Here is a 13,148-nt window from a genome sequence, read left to right on the forward strand (position 1 = left end):
TTTTATCAAATTATTTTTGTACCAGTAGTTAACATATTACATAAGTCTTTCAAGTAATTCTCCTTTTTCTTAGAAATCAATAAAACGTTTTTACATTCCTCATTTTTACAGTTCACAGTGATACTATATATTCCTATAGGATAGTAAATAGTATTGTAGAACCTGATCTGTACGGTATATAGAGTTGTATAACCTGATACATAGTATGGCGTAGCACAATATAGTATTATATTATGGTATGTTAATTATAGTGTAGTATCACATAACCTGATCATTTATGCTTTTGGCATGAAAGAATTATACAGGTCATTGGTGAATGAATATGTAACGTTTAACATGTTTACTAATTTATTTGAATATACTAAATTTCCATCCTGCCCTGTATTATTTTTTCTTCAGAATTGCATTGAGACTAGACAGTTTTTGCCTACTATCACTTAAACTTACATACGATAAATACAATAATTAAACTAAATTAAGTGATGAATGTGAAAGTATTATGTATGTTCTAAATACTTTATTTATATTTATTGATCTTTTTTATATGTACTGATATTTCACGCAGCTACAAATGACAGTTTTTCCTAATACTTACTACATGCTCCAAAACTTTTTAAACCCAAATGAAGAAGATAAACATCAATTAGTTAGCATATGGGCCTATCATACTTAGCAAACATGACATTCTTTTTTAAAAATATATGTAATGAGTTTTGGAAAAGTAAATTTGTCAAAAGGATTTATTTATAATTTGGCAATTAACAGTTCAGGAAGAAATAATTCTGCATTATTTATAAACTCAGACTCCCAAAAGGTATTCAGCTTTGGCCACTTACAGATCTTGAGAAAATATTCATCACTGCTAGAGGCAAAGAGATGAACTGTACAGGCGCCTGTACTCTCTGACCTTCTCTACATAGCAAACATTTATTGCTAGCATATGACAAGTGGTGTTCCTGATATTTGTAAGATTCCGTTATTCCGCCAACCACAGAGATCTCCCTTTATGAGGAATTGCACACCATTGATTTAGAAAGCATACCTGTTTCGATTCATGAATTGATCTCTTAGAGAAAGGACTGGCAAACTTAAAAGATTTACTGTTTACTTAATTGTCTAGTTTTACTGTTACATATTGTTCAGTTTCTGAAGTAAATGTGATGATGATAGCACTTAAGGCTATCAAATTGGTAACAAAAATTAGTACTCCAAACATCACACATGGAAAATTAGTGGAAAGAATTAGGTTGATATTTAATTCTACCAAATAGAGTTTATTTATAAAATTTGCTCTATGGACCCATTACTGGATCAGTAATTTGAGCAGCAGTTTGCTAAACTACCTTTGTACAGTTTGAGAGCACTTACTTGTCAGATTTTACATCTTTTTTATCTGTGCTTTACAAGGTAGCATCAGTGTCTAGAATTTTTTTATAATGTGATTTTTTTTCACAACTTTTCCCTCAATTTAGCCTTGTCTCTTATACTATCTTTATGCAGAGAATACATACTACATATGATAAATGAAATTCATGATAGAATGATAAAGAACTGTAGAAACTGAAGAACATTATGTTTAGTGTATTTTTCTTATTCAAAGAGTGAGAATAATTATTCTTGGCACTGGTGTTTCACAGTTAAAATAACTGTTCCATTCCTGAAGAGGCTATCTGCCATACTTCATTATTTTTCTACAGAATTACAAGACTTGCCAGCATCTGACCCTTACTCCATAGTGGCTATAGTTACCTCTGCCCTGTGGCCTTGGGAGTCATCATTATAAAAAGTGGATTTTCCGGGAATGTGAAATTTGGGAATAACCGAAGAAAAAAGTATTTATTGAGCACATGCTATATTCCATGACCCATTGTTGACATTATATCACTGAAAAATAGCAGACAAAGATACTTGTCCTTCTGGACCTTCCATTAGGAGGGCAAATTCTATGGCAATATTGTCTTGATATTTAGACAACTAGAGTATTGGCTACAAACACCTGTGTGCTCTTGCACATGCCCACACACACACATACAGGTCAGCCAAAAAACATTTCCTACATTATCCAAATTTGTTTGCATCCCTTTTTCAAAAAAAAAAAAAGAGAGAGAGAGAGAGAGAGAAATACCTGCAATATAACCAGTTAAGAGATCCATCTCAATTTACCACATATCCTTTTTCAAAAAATATAAATACTTCTAGCAAGATTTATGAGTTTTTAGTCTTCAATACCACTTGAATCACTTTAATCAGATTGTTTTTCTCCTGACAACTAATTTTATGTGCATTAAAGGTAGAAGTTTTTATTTTATGGAAGAAAAGTAATGTTCTAGATTGACCCTTATTACCTGTGACAAAGACAGCCTGGCTCTAGGGCCTCAAAGGAGAACATGAGGAAGGAGAGGCACTGCCTGAGAGCCAGGACGCCAAGAATAGTGGTGTCCCTATAGAAACAACTAGTGCTCTGCCTGGCAAAGAGAGACTTTTTTTTTTTAATCTCCTTTTTTCTGTCATTTTCTTGACTCCTTATTTCAGGGCCCCATGATTCAGACTTGTACTACTAACTCTCAGGATCCCACCATTTTTTTTCCAGGAAGACAGAAGCTCTAAGTTCTAACCAGCTAAACTTAGTGAACTTAATAAACTTTTAGAATACAATCTGTTTATAAATAATAGACTGCCTGAATTACATGTAATTAAATATTAACTTTCAGGCATTCATATATTAGTTATAAATTCTAATCCAATCACTAGTGTTTCCTAAGCAGCTCTTTATCGGCCTAATTGTATGTATTTGTGTACTTGAGAATAATAAGTGTATCTATATATAGATCCAGCTTCCTAATTCAGTATGATCTTTACCATTACCCTAATAATGATGTGTGAGGTATGACTCTACTGGAAATTTAGCTCAACTACTTTATACTTTAAAATACATAGGTTTTAATTTATTATTCAGAAAATAGTTATGGTTTTTCTTTCTAGTCTGCCCCTACATTGAAATTCTAATGAATAATTGTACTAGGGCTGAGATTGAGTTATCCGGGATAATTCATACTGATGTGTAGGTGGTATTTGTTCAGTCTGTTATGCATCCATGAAAATAGTTTTTGGTGGAAATGGTTGTGTAATGATGCAAGAGAAATTTTACAAGAAATATTTCCCTTTTTTCCTTATTCTTTAAGTATTTTTGTCTATGACAATATACATTTTTTAGCTGTGTTTTTATTCAATTATTTAGTGGTTATATTGTCAGTAAGTTATAGTTTTATTAACAAGTTTCACTATAAAATGGACCATACAGGTGACCGGGGAACTATCTCAACATCTTCTAGACCAGTCTCTACACCAGGAAAATCAGAACTGCCCTCTAAACACAGCAGATCACTTAAACCTGATGGACGTATGAGCCGGACTACTGCTGATCAGAAGAAGCCAAGGGGTACAGAAGGCTTATCAGCTAGTGAATCCCTGATGTTGAAATCCGATGCTGCAAAGTTGAGGTCGGACTCTCATAGTAGGTCCTTGTCCCCCAACCATAACACCTTGCAGACACTAAAATCTGATGGGAGGATGTCTTCTAGCTTTAGAGCTGAATCCCCAGGACCAGGTTCTCGGTCATCATCTCCTAAGCCAAAGACTCTCCCAGCCAATAGGTCTAGCCCTTCTGGTGCTAGTTCTCCACGCTCCTCCTCACCACATGACAAAAATCTACCTCAAAAAAGCACTGCTCCTGTTAAAACTAAACTTGATCCTCCTCGGGAACGTTCTAAATCAGACTCTTACACACTTGACCCAGATACCCTTCGCAAGAAGAAAATGCCCCTCACAGAACCATTAAGGGGACGATCAACATCACCAAAACCAAAACCGGTACCAAAGGATTCTAAAGATTCCCCTGGATCCGAAAATAGAGCTCCTTCTCCCCATGTGGTACAAGAAAACCTTCACAGTGAAGTGGTTGAGGTCTGCACTTCAAGTACTTTGAAAACAAATAGTCTAACAGATAGCACCTGTGATGAAAGCAGTGAATTTAAGAGTATCGATGAAAGTTCCAATAAAGTTCATTTCAGCATAGGAAAAGCACCACTGAAAGATGAACAGGAAATGAGAGCATCCCCCAAAATAAGTAGAAAATGTGCTAATAGGCACACCAGGCCCAAAAAGGAAAAATCTAGCTTTCTCTTTAAAGGAGATGGATCCAAACCTTTAGAGCCAGCCAAGCAAGCCATGTCCCCTTCCGTAGCTGAGTGTGCCAGGGCAGTCTTTGCCTCTTTTCTGTGGCATGAAGGCATAGTCCATGATGCAATGGCCTGTTCATCTTTCTTAAAGTTTAATCCTGAACTTTCCAAAGAACATGCTCCTATAAGAAATAGTTTAAACAGCCAACAGCCTGCAGAAGAAAAGGAAACCAAATTAAAAAATAGACATTCATTGGAGATATCATCTGCACTGAATATGTTTAATATTGCACCTCATGGACCAGATATATCTAAAATGGGTAGTATCAACAAAAATAAGGTGTTGTCTATGCTTAAAGAACCACCTCTACATGAAAAATGTGAGGATGGGAAAACCGAAGCCACTTTTGAAATGTCCATGCACCACCCAATGAAGTCCAAATCTCCTCTTCCCTTAACTTTACAACATTTAGTGGCATTTTGGGAAGACATCTCTTTGGCTACTATCAAAGCAGCTTCCCAGAATATGATTTTTCCAAGTCCTGGTTCTTGTGCAGTCCTTAAAAAGAAAGAGTGTGAAAAAGAAAATAAGAAGGCCAAAAAAGACAAAAAGAAAAAGGAAAAGACAGAAGTTCGACCCAGGGGTAATTTGTTTGGTGAGATGGCCCAGCTGGCAGTGGGAGGACCAGAGAAAGATACCATCTGTGAGCTGTGTGGAGAATCCCATCCGTACCCAGTGACATATCACATGCGACAGGCTCACCCAGGTAAAAATATTGAATCTGTAAGTACTTTGTGTAAAAGAAAAAAAAAAAAAAAAAAGGAACTTAGTCACTTCTAAGTTGAGCTGTTCTATAAATTATGTTAAAGTAAAGGGAAACTGTTTAAAGTGTATCAGCATTGGTTTTGTGGAAAATAGGTAAAGAAATTCTTATAGTAGTAAGGCAATCTAGTACAATGGGACCTTAATGTATCATATTCTAAAATAGTTTATTTTTTAAATGTTATGTGTTACCCAAAGGGTGTTGTTAAGGTGTCTAACACAACAGAAATAATGACCTGTCCATATACATAGGAGAGGTCCCAGTATTATGTCTCCTTCAATTTTAGTGTTTTCCTATTAAAAATTGCAAATTAAATTAGACTATACTGATTTCCCTGGTCATTTTCCTATGGAAGTCATCTCAACTATTTAATCAGAAGACTGTATTTTATGTTTTGTTTTTTTAAGATTTTATTTATTTATTTGAGAGAGAGAGAGAGCATGAGAGAGGGGAAGGGTCAGAGGGAGAAGCAGACTCCCTGCTGAGCAGGGAGCCCAATGCTGACTCAGTCCTGGGACTCCAGGATCATGACCTGAGCCAAAGGCAGTCTCTTAACCAACTGAGCCACCCAGGTGCCCAGAAGACTATATTTTAGATAAATGTAAGGATTTCTGTAATAATTGATTAGTATTCCAAAATTCACCTATTATGAATTTGGTTAAATTTTTTTTTCTTTCTACATATTATACATGAAATGTTGTGTAAAATACATGATTTCTTAAAATAAACCATTCCTACAGAATATTTTGTCCAATTTTATTGGCATATGTCAGTAAACCTAAATGTACCTCTATCTTAAATTTCTTTTTCCCTAACTGTATAGAGTATCTCCAGTATTTTAGGCATTACTTAACTGGTTATTTTTTAGCCAAGCATGTTTTCTGATACAGCTAATAGCCTGGAAGAAAAAAAGTCAGATACTTGCTTCAGTATTTTCCTTATTTTGCAAAGGTAAATCGTCATTCGTGTACAAGTGTCAAGCATTGGATTGTTAAGGACACTTACAGTGTATTTTTGCGCTTGTTTCAAGGTTGTGGCCGGTATGCTGGTGGACAAGGTTACAATAGCATTGGACATTTTTGTGGAGGATGGGCTGGTAACTGTGGTGATGGCGGCATAGGAGGAAGCACTTGGTATCTGGTATGTGATCGCTGTAGAGAAAAATACCTCCGTGAAAAACAGGCTGCTGCGAGGGAGAAGGTATTTTTTATTCTGTTATGGCTATACTGTTAATTATAGGAATCAATCTTATAAAAATCCCTTTTTATCATCATGCAATATTAGATAACTCCACAGAAATGATATTAAAGATCAGCTTATCTTATAATAGGAACAATATACAAGTTTAATATTGTACTAGGTTAATTGTTTTATTTTTAATTACAAAAATAAATTATATCTTTAAATAATACAAGACAACTAACCTGTGGCACATATGCCTGACTGACAAACATTTACTATGTAATTCTTTATTATTAATGGTATACTACTCCATACATGTACAGCGCTTTCCCTCTTCACCTTTATCTCTCTGAACTTCCCCTCTTTTCCCTTCTCCTTTTCCTCTTCCACTTTCTCCTCTCTTTGTCTTAAACCGGTAATTATGTTTTAGGTCTATGGGAACTAGAGGCACACTTAACTAAAATTTTTCCAAACATATAATGCACATACACACGCACACACTATTTACCCTTTAAAAAATAATTACATTTAAATTTTCCCAAGGGAAGGAAAGAGATAGTTTGTGTCCAAAATAAAATAATTTCAGACAGTTCAGGAAAAGCATGAAGTGAATGTTATTTTTAGTAATCACTATTATTATTTTAAAATTGTTCTGTAAGTATTCAGTTATTTTTGTTAGAACTCACAATAGCCAGGCTAAGAAATTTGACATTTGAATCCAAGTAGGAGGAGATCACTGCACAGTTTTCTTTGCCAGGTCAAGCAGTCCAGGAGGAAGCCAGTGCAAGTCAAGACTCCTCGTGCCTTGCCCACCATGGAAGCTCACCAGGTGATTAAAGCAAACGCGCTCTTCCTGCTGTCCCTGAGCAGTGCAGCGGAGCCAAGCATTCTCTGTTACCATCCTGCAAAGCCATTTCAGTCTCATCTTCCCAGCGTGAAAGAGGGCATTTCTGAGGATCTTCCTGTTAAAATGCCTTGTCTCTACCTGCAGACATTAGCTAGGTAATATAACTTGGTGGTTGTTTGTTTTTAATCACTTGGGATTAATAGCCATTGCTGATTAATATCATTCTCTGAATACCCACACTACATTCCTTTTGTGTACAATAAAAGACCTCCAGGAATGTATTTTGTGAGTTGTTTTGACCAATATATGACTGGTAGGGTACACACTTTGTGGTAGTAGGTATTTTTAAAAAACATGTAAACGCTATATCAATTTGTATTATTAGTGCAAAAATGACTTAGAAACTAAGACAATAGCTGTCTTTTAGTTTTTTGGAAAGTTGACTTCAGTCTATTAATAGGTGGAAGTACTATAGTGGAAAAAAAAATTTGCTATTGAAATCTTTCATTTTTTAAAGTATTCATTCTGTTAGTATTTAAATGTTAGTTAGCTGGGAACCAGCTTTGTTCTAGACCTTGAAGACACCAAGATAAATATAATACATATATGTACATATACATTATATGTATATGTATATGTATATGTATATGTATACATATGTATATGTATATTTTTATATGTACATATACATAATATAATATGTATATGTGTGTATATATGTATGTACATAATGCATAAATATAATACAATTCAGGTGTTCCACACTCTGGTGGGAAGACAGACCCATAAAGGAAACATTTAAAATGTTTTTGTGAGGAGTTATGTGATAGAAGTATGCATGGAATGCTGTTAGAGCCTGAAGGATGGAGAGTACCTATCTTTCCAAGGAATCAGGAAAGGTTTCCCAAAGGATCTGACATTTTAGCAGTCTTGAGAGATAAATAGGAATCAATCAAGAAGGTGGTAGAGGAAAGCAGTTCCTCACAGAGTAAAGCACGTGCGTGAAGACACACATGAAATAGCATTACACATTTAAGGAATCAGAGGCTGGTGAAAGCATTGGCCTTTGGGAGAAACATAGGAAATGCCCCAGAAGTAGTTACCTAAGCCCACGTAATATGGGGCTCTGCAGTTAATGCTAAGTTTGGATTTTATCCCACAGGGAGAACAGTTAAGGAATATTTTTTTTTTTTTAAAGATTTTATTTATTTATTTGACAGACAGAGATCACAAGTAGGCAGAGAGAGAGAGGGAAGCAGGCTCCCTGCGGAGCAGAGAGCCCGATGCGGGGCTCGATCCCAGGACCCTGAGATCATGACCTGAGCCAAAGGCAGCGGCTTAACCCACTGAGCCACCCAGGCGCCCCCAGTTAAGGAATATTAAACAGGGAAATACATAAACTGATTTGTAGTTATAAGATCATTCTGCTTCAAACATGGAAACTTCATAAAGGGTATAACTGAAGGTGGGGGAAACCTGTTAATAGTATACTATTTTCCTGTATTGGACTTGAGCTGTACAGCCTATACTTCCATACACTGTACACTGGCATTGTAAACAGACTTTAATATACCAAATTCAGACTGCTTTTCAACAGTTGTCAAATGAAGATTTCTGGAAATTGCCTGCAGGAATGGCTCACCAACCAACAGTTCCATTTTGATGATGTTGTCCTCTCTGTAGCAGAATTATATAGTTTGGGGTTTTTTTTAGTTTTGTACTTACTATTTTAATAAAACAAGCAGGAAACAAAATGGAATGTGATACTAAATGCATTTGAGACCAAGGTGGAGATCATTAGTATGCCAAATGCAATAAATCTTTAGCTTAAGTCAGACCACTTAGTAGACTTAGGTTAACAACTCTCTGTTCCAGTTCGAAAAGTAAAGAATCAAATTGTAAAACATGTTTTAAAAAATGCCACTGTACCATAATATTGATTTTATATTTTTAGCCTTCTGGGGAATGGACACCTACACCCACCCAACCCCATGGAACATTTCATGGATCTAATCGTTCTCAAATTTGATTCTTACATATGGTCCTACCAAAAATGGTGACTGTATTTCAATAGCCCATGCAAGAAACATGAGCCTGAACCAAGCAATGATGACAGGGAGTCAGAAGAGAGGAAACCTAGTATTCATAAGGCTGAGTCGTCATAACTGGTCATAGTTGAGGACTAGACCTACCACAACACCGAGATACTTTGGCCCAGGCACCTGGATAGTTGGTGGGATGATTCATCAAAACACTAGAGGATAGAGAAGTTCTCAAAATAAAAGAAAAGGAGTTCAATTTTGGATTTGAAATATTTGTAGTACCTGGAATAATTATGTATGAAATTGTCACTTTTATTTCCTTCTACTTATATCTATGATTGTTTTAATATTTCACCCTTACAGTTACATGTGCTGCTTTTACTTTTATGAGCGAGATTAAAAATGAAAAGTATCTGTGGTGCTGTCATACTTGAAGTCACTGGGTTTGATTTAATGCAGGCATCATCATGAAAACTTTGTGGGCTATCAAGATGACAACCTATTCCAGGATGAAATGAGATACCTACGTTCAACATCTGTACCCGCCCCATACATATCCGTGACACCAGATGCAAGTCCTAATGTATTTGAAGAGCCAGAGAGCAATATGAAGTCTATGCCACCAAGGTATTTCACTTCTCTCCTCTCTGTTGAATAGCAGTGTTTGGTGGTAGAAGGACTTTGAACTAGAAAAGAATGCTTTAGAAGTTCTTTTGTTATGTCCTTTCATCTCAAGAAGGACATTGAATCTCTGCTAACTATTAGAGCTGTAAGAAAAAGCATACATACATGAATAAGACAAAGTCCTTGATAGCAGAGGCAGACTAGTTGGAGAGAAAAGATCAACTAAAGGAAGTAATAATGAAGGACTCTGTTGTATAATACTGTATCATTGAGTGCTGTCGTAAACCAGACTAGAGAAAGATCAGTTTGAGGCAGTCCTTAAAGAAAGTTCCATTGGAAAATTAGTACCAAAAATAAATCTTGAATTCACTGGAATATTGTATACAGTCTTCTCCCACTCACTTAAGTATGGTAGTAACATCAGTGTAAAGACCTTATTGAAAACTGAATAAAAGCATGTAAATATAATGCAGAAGGAATTAGGGTACCACCATGACTTTTTGGAGGAGAAACCGCATGATAAAAATGCAAAGATAGTCTCAACAGTGTCAGCTGAGAAGCTTATAAATTTAGTCAAAGATTTTCACTAAGTGTGTGGAGTTGGATTATGTTGGCAATGATTATGGAAAAAAAAAGTTGGATAATAGAAATGTTTTCTAGTAAAAGTCAGTGTGGCTTGTTGGCTAACTGGCTAATGAAAAGGATAAGTTTAGGATCGTGTCAGGATATCAGACATGAGTAACTGCATACACATTATCATTGGAAAGGAAGACATTTGCTGAAGGAAGAAAGAATGCACTTCTTCAGGTATGCCACTGTGTTAATACTATGCTATTATTATTATAAACTACTATAACAGAGTTGAATATAGACAGTAGAATTCATATATCCAAATGAGTGTTTTTCCACTGAAAATACTTGCGACTTCCCCCCGCCCCCAGCTGTGTGGATTATTCATCAGAGTTTTTTTGAGCTGCTTTTAAAATTTTCTCTAAAGAAGAAAGATTTTTAAAAGTTTCTCTGAAGAGTACAGTGTAGCCTTTTATAACTTTGAAGGTAATAAAGTATCTCTATAGATTTTCTTAAAGAGTTAGAAACCATTTTGAGACTAGTTAGTAAATGTGATTCATTGAGTTGTTATTAACCTTTAGGACCAAAATCAAGTAGCATAAACTTTTAGGTAAAGACAATGAAAAGAAGTTTACATATATCTTGGAATATCTTAGAATATTCTGTGTATCATAGACTGGCATAGTCAAGGTGAAACCCTCTAACATAGAAGCCCTGAACATCATCACTAGTGTCAGAAGAAAGTAGAAGTCTAGGGAATCCTGTTTCCCACAGTTCTATGCTGTGGGAAATATAAATAATTATAACAATGAAAAAAACAGGCATGGAAACAGGACAGTCTAACCTAAGAATAACTGGTATTAGGGCACCTGGGTGGCTCAGTGGGTTAAGCGGCTACCTTCAGCTCAGGTCATGATCTTAGGGTCCTGGGCTCAAGCTCCACATTGGGTTCCCTGCTCAGTGAATAGCCTGCTTCTTCCTCTCCCTCTACCCCTTCTTCCTGCTCATGCTCTCTCTCAGATAATAAATAAATAAAGTCTTTTAAAAAAAATAATAATATGGGGCATCTGGGTGGCTCAGAGGGTTAAGCCTCTGCCTTGGCCCATGATCCCAGGTTCCTAGGATGGAGCCCCAACTCGGGCTGTCTGCTCAATGGGAAGCCTGCTTCTTTCCCTTTCCCACTCCCCCTGCTTGTGTTCCCTCTCTCAGTGTCTCTCTCCATCAAATAAATAAATTAAATCTTAATAAATAAAGGAGGAATGACTAGTATTTTTAAAGAAGAAAAACCAACCAATATCATTAAAAATATATCTAAAACTATATGAAAAATTCCCCAAATGAATAAGTATTGAATTTCCAAATTAAAAGGAAATTTTTATAGCAGGTGACTATGAGAGATAACAGAATTTAAAATAAAAAAAAAATTTTTGGTTAAGTTACTGAAATTCCAAGTAAAAAAACCGTAAGAATTTCTCAAGTATCTGAGCAGTGAAAAAGAAGTCATTTTGCAAAAGGAAAAGTTGATATTGAATTCAGACTTCTGTTGAACAACTTTGAATGAAAGAAAAAAAGTGAAACAATGTCTCCAGTGCTTCAAAAGAAAGAAAATACTACCTTGAAAGTTTTACCTAATCGATCAAACATACTGAAATATAAGAGGTCTTGGTGGGGGGGGGGGGAGGAGTCAAGATGGCAGAGAAGTAGCAGGCTGAGACTACTTCAGCTAGCAGGAGATCAGCCAGATAGCTTATCTAAAGATTGCAAACACCTACAAATCCATCGGCAGATCGAAGAGAAGAAGAACAGCAATTCTAGAAACAGAAAAACAACCACTTTCTGAAAGGTAGGACTGGCGGAGAAGTGAATCCAAAGCGACGGGAAGATAGACCCCGGGAGGAGGGGCCGGCTCCCAGCAAGCAGTGGAGCAACGGAGCACAAAATCAGGACTTTAAAAAGTCTGTTCCGCTGAGGGACATCGCTCCAGAGGCTAAACTGGGGTGAAGCCCACACGGGGTCAGCGTGGCCTCAGGTCCCGCAGGGTCACAGGAAGATCGGGGGTGTCTGAGTGTCGCAGAGCTTACAGGTATTAGAACGGGGAAGCCGGCTACAAAGACAGAGCCAACAGTAAGATCACAGCTCGGGGGTACCGTGAACCGGTCCCAGGCTCGGTGAGCTCGGAGCGTGGCTGGAAGTCAGGCAGACGGGAGTTACTGAGCGCTGTTCTTTGAGGGCGCACTGAGATATGGGGCCCCGGGATCTCGGCTCCTCCGGGCCGGAGACCAGGACGCCGCCATTTGTATTCTCGTCTTCCAGAACTCTACGGAAAGCGCTCAGGGAACAAAAGCTCCTGAAAGCAAACCCAAGCGGATTACTCAGCCCGGCCCCTGGTAAGGGCGGTGCAATTCCGCCTGGGGCAAAGACACTTGAGAATCACTACACCAGGACCCTCCCCCAGAAGATCAACAAGAAATCCAGCCGCGACCAAGTTCACCTACCAAGGAGTGCGGTTTCAATACCAAGGAGAGCAGCAGAATTCCAGAGGAGGAGAAAGCAAAGCACGGAGCTCATGGCTTTCTTCCTGTGATTTTTTAGTCTTGCAGTTAATTTAATTAATCAAGATCAAAAGCTTTTGCACAGCAAAGGAAACAGTTAACAAAACCAAAAGACAAATGACAGAATGGGAGAAGATATTTGTAAACGACGTATCCGATAAAGGGCTAGTGTCCAAAATCTATAAAGAACTTAGCAAACTCAACACCCAAAGAACAAATAATCCGGGACGCCTGGGTGGCTCAGTTGGTTAAGCAGCTGCCTTCGGCTCAGGTCATGATCCCAGCATCCTGGGATCGAGTCGCACATCGGGCTCCTTGCTCTGCAGGGA

At 37.2% G+C, this 13,148-nt stretch overlaps 1 protein-coding gene across 1 annotated transcript in view; it reads left to right on the plus strand.

The window, feature by feature from the left end:
• LOC116574059 (E3 ubiquitin-protein ligase MYCBP2) overlaps positions 1-13,148 on the plus strand; it is a 211,509-nt gene that overhangs the window by 150,614 nt on the left and 47,747 nt on the right. The window contains exons 50-53 of the mRNA XM_032314603.1: positions 3,302-4,945; positions 6,033-6,202; positions 6,942-7,186; positions 9,533-9,700. Coding sequence (XP_032170494.1) covers positions 3,302-4,945; positions 6,033-6,202; positions 6,942-7,186; positions 9,533-9,700 — 2,227 coding nt within the window. The remainder of the gene's footprint in view (positions 1-3,301; positions 4,946-6,032; positions 6,203-6,941; positions 7,187-9,532; positions 9,701-13,148) is intronic.

Source organism: Mustela erminea, chromosome 15, assembly GCF_009829155.1.
Source record: "Mustela erminea isolate mMusErm1 chromosome 15, mMusErm1.Pri, whole genome shotgun sequence".
Classification (NCBI taxonomy): domain Eukaryota; kingdom Metazoa; phylum Chordata; class Mammalia; order Carnivora; family Mustelidae; genus Mustela; species Mustela erminea.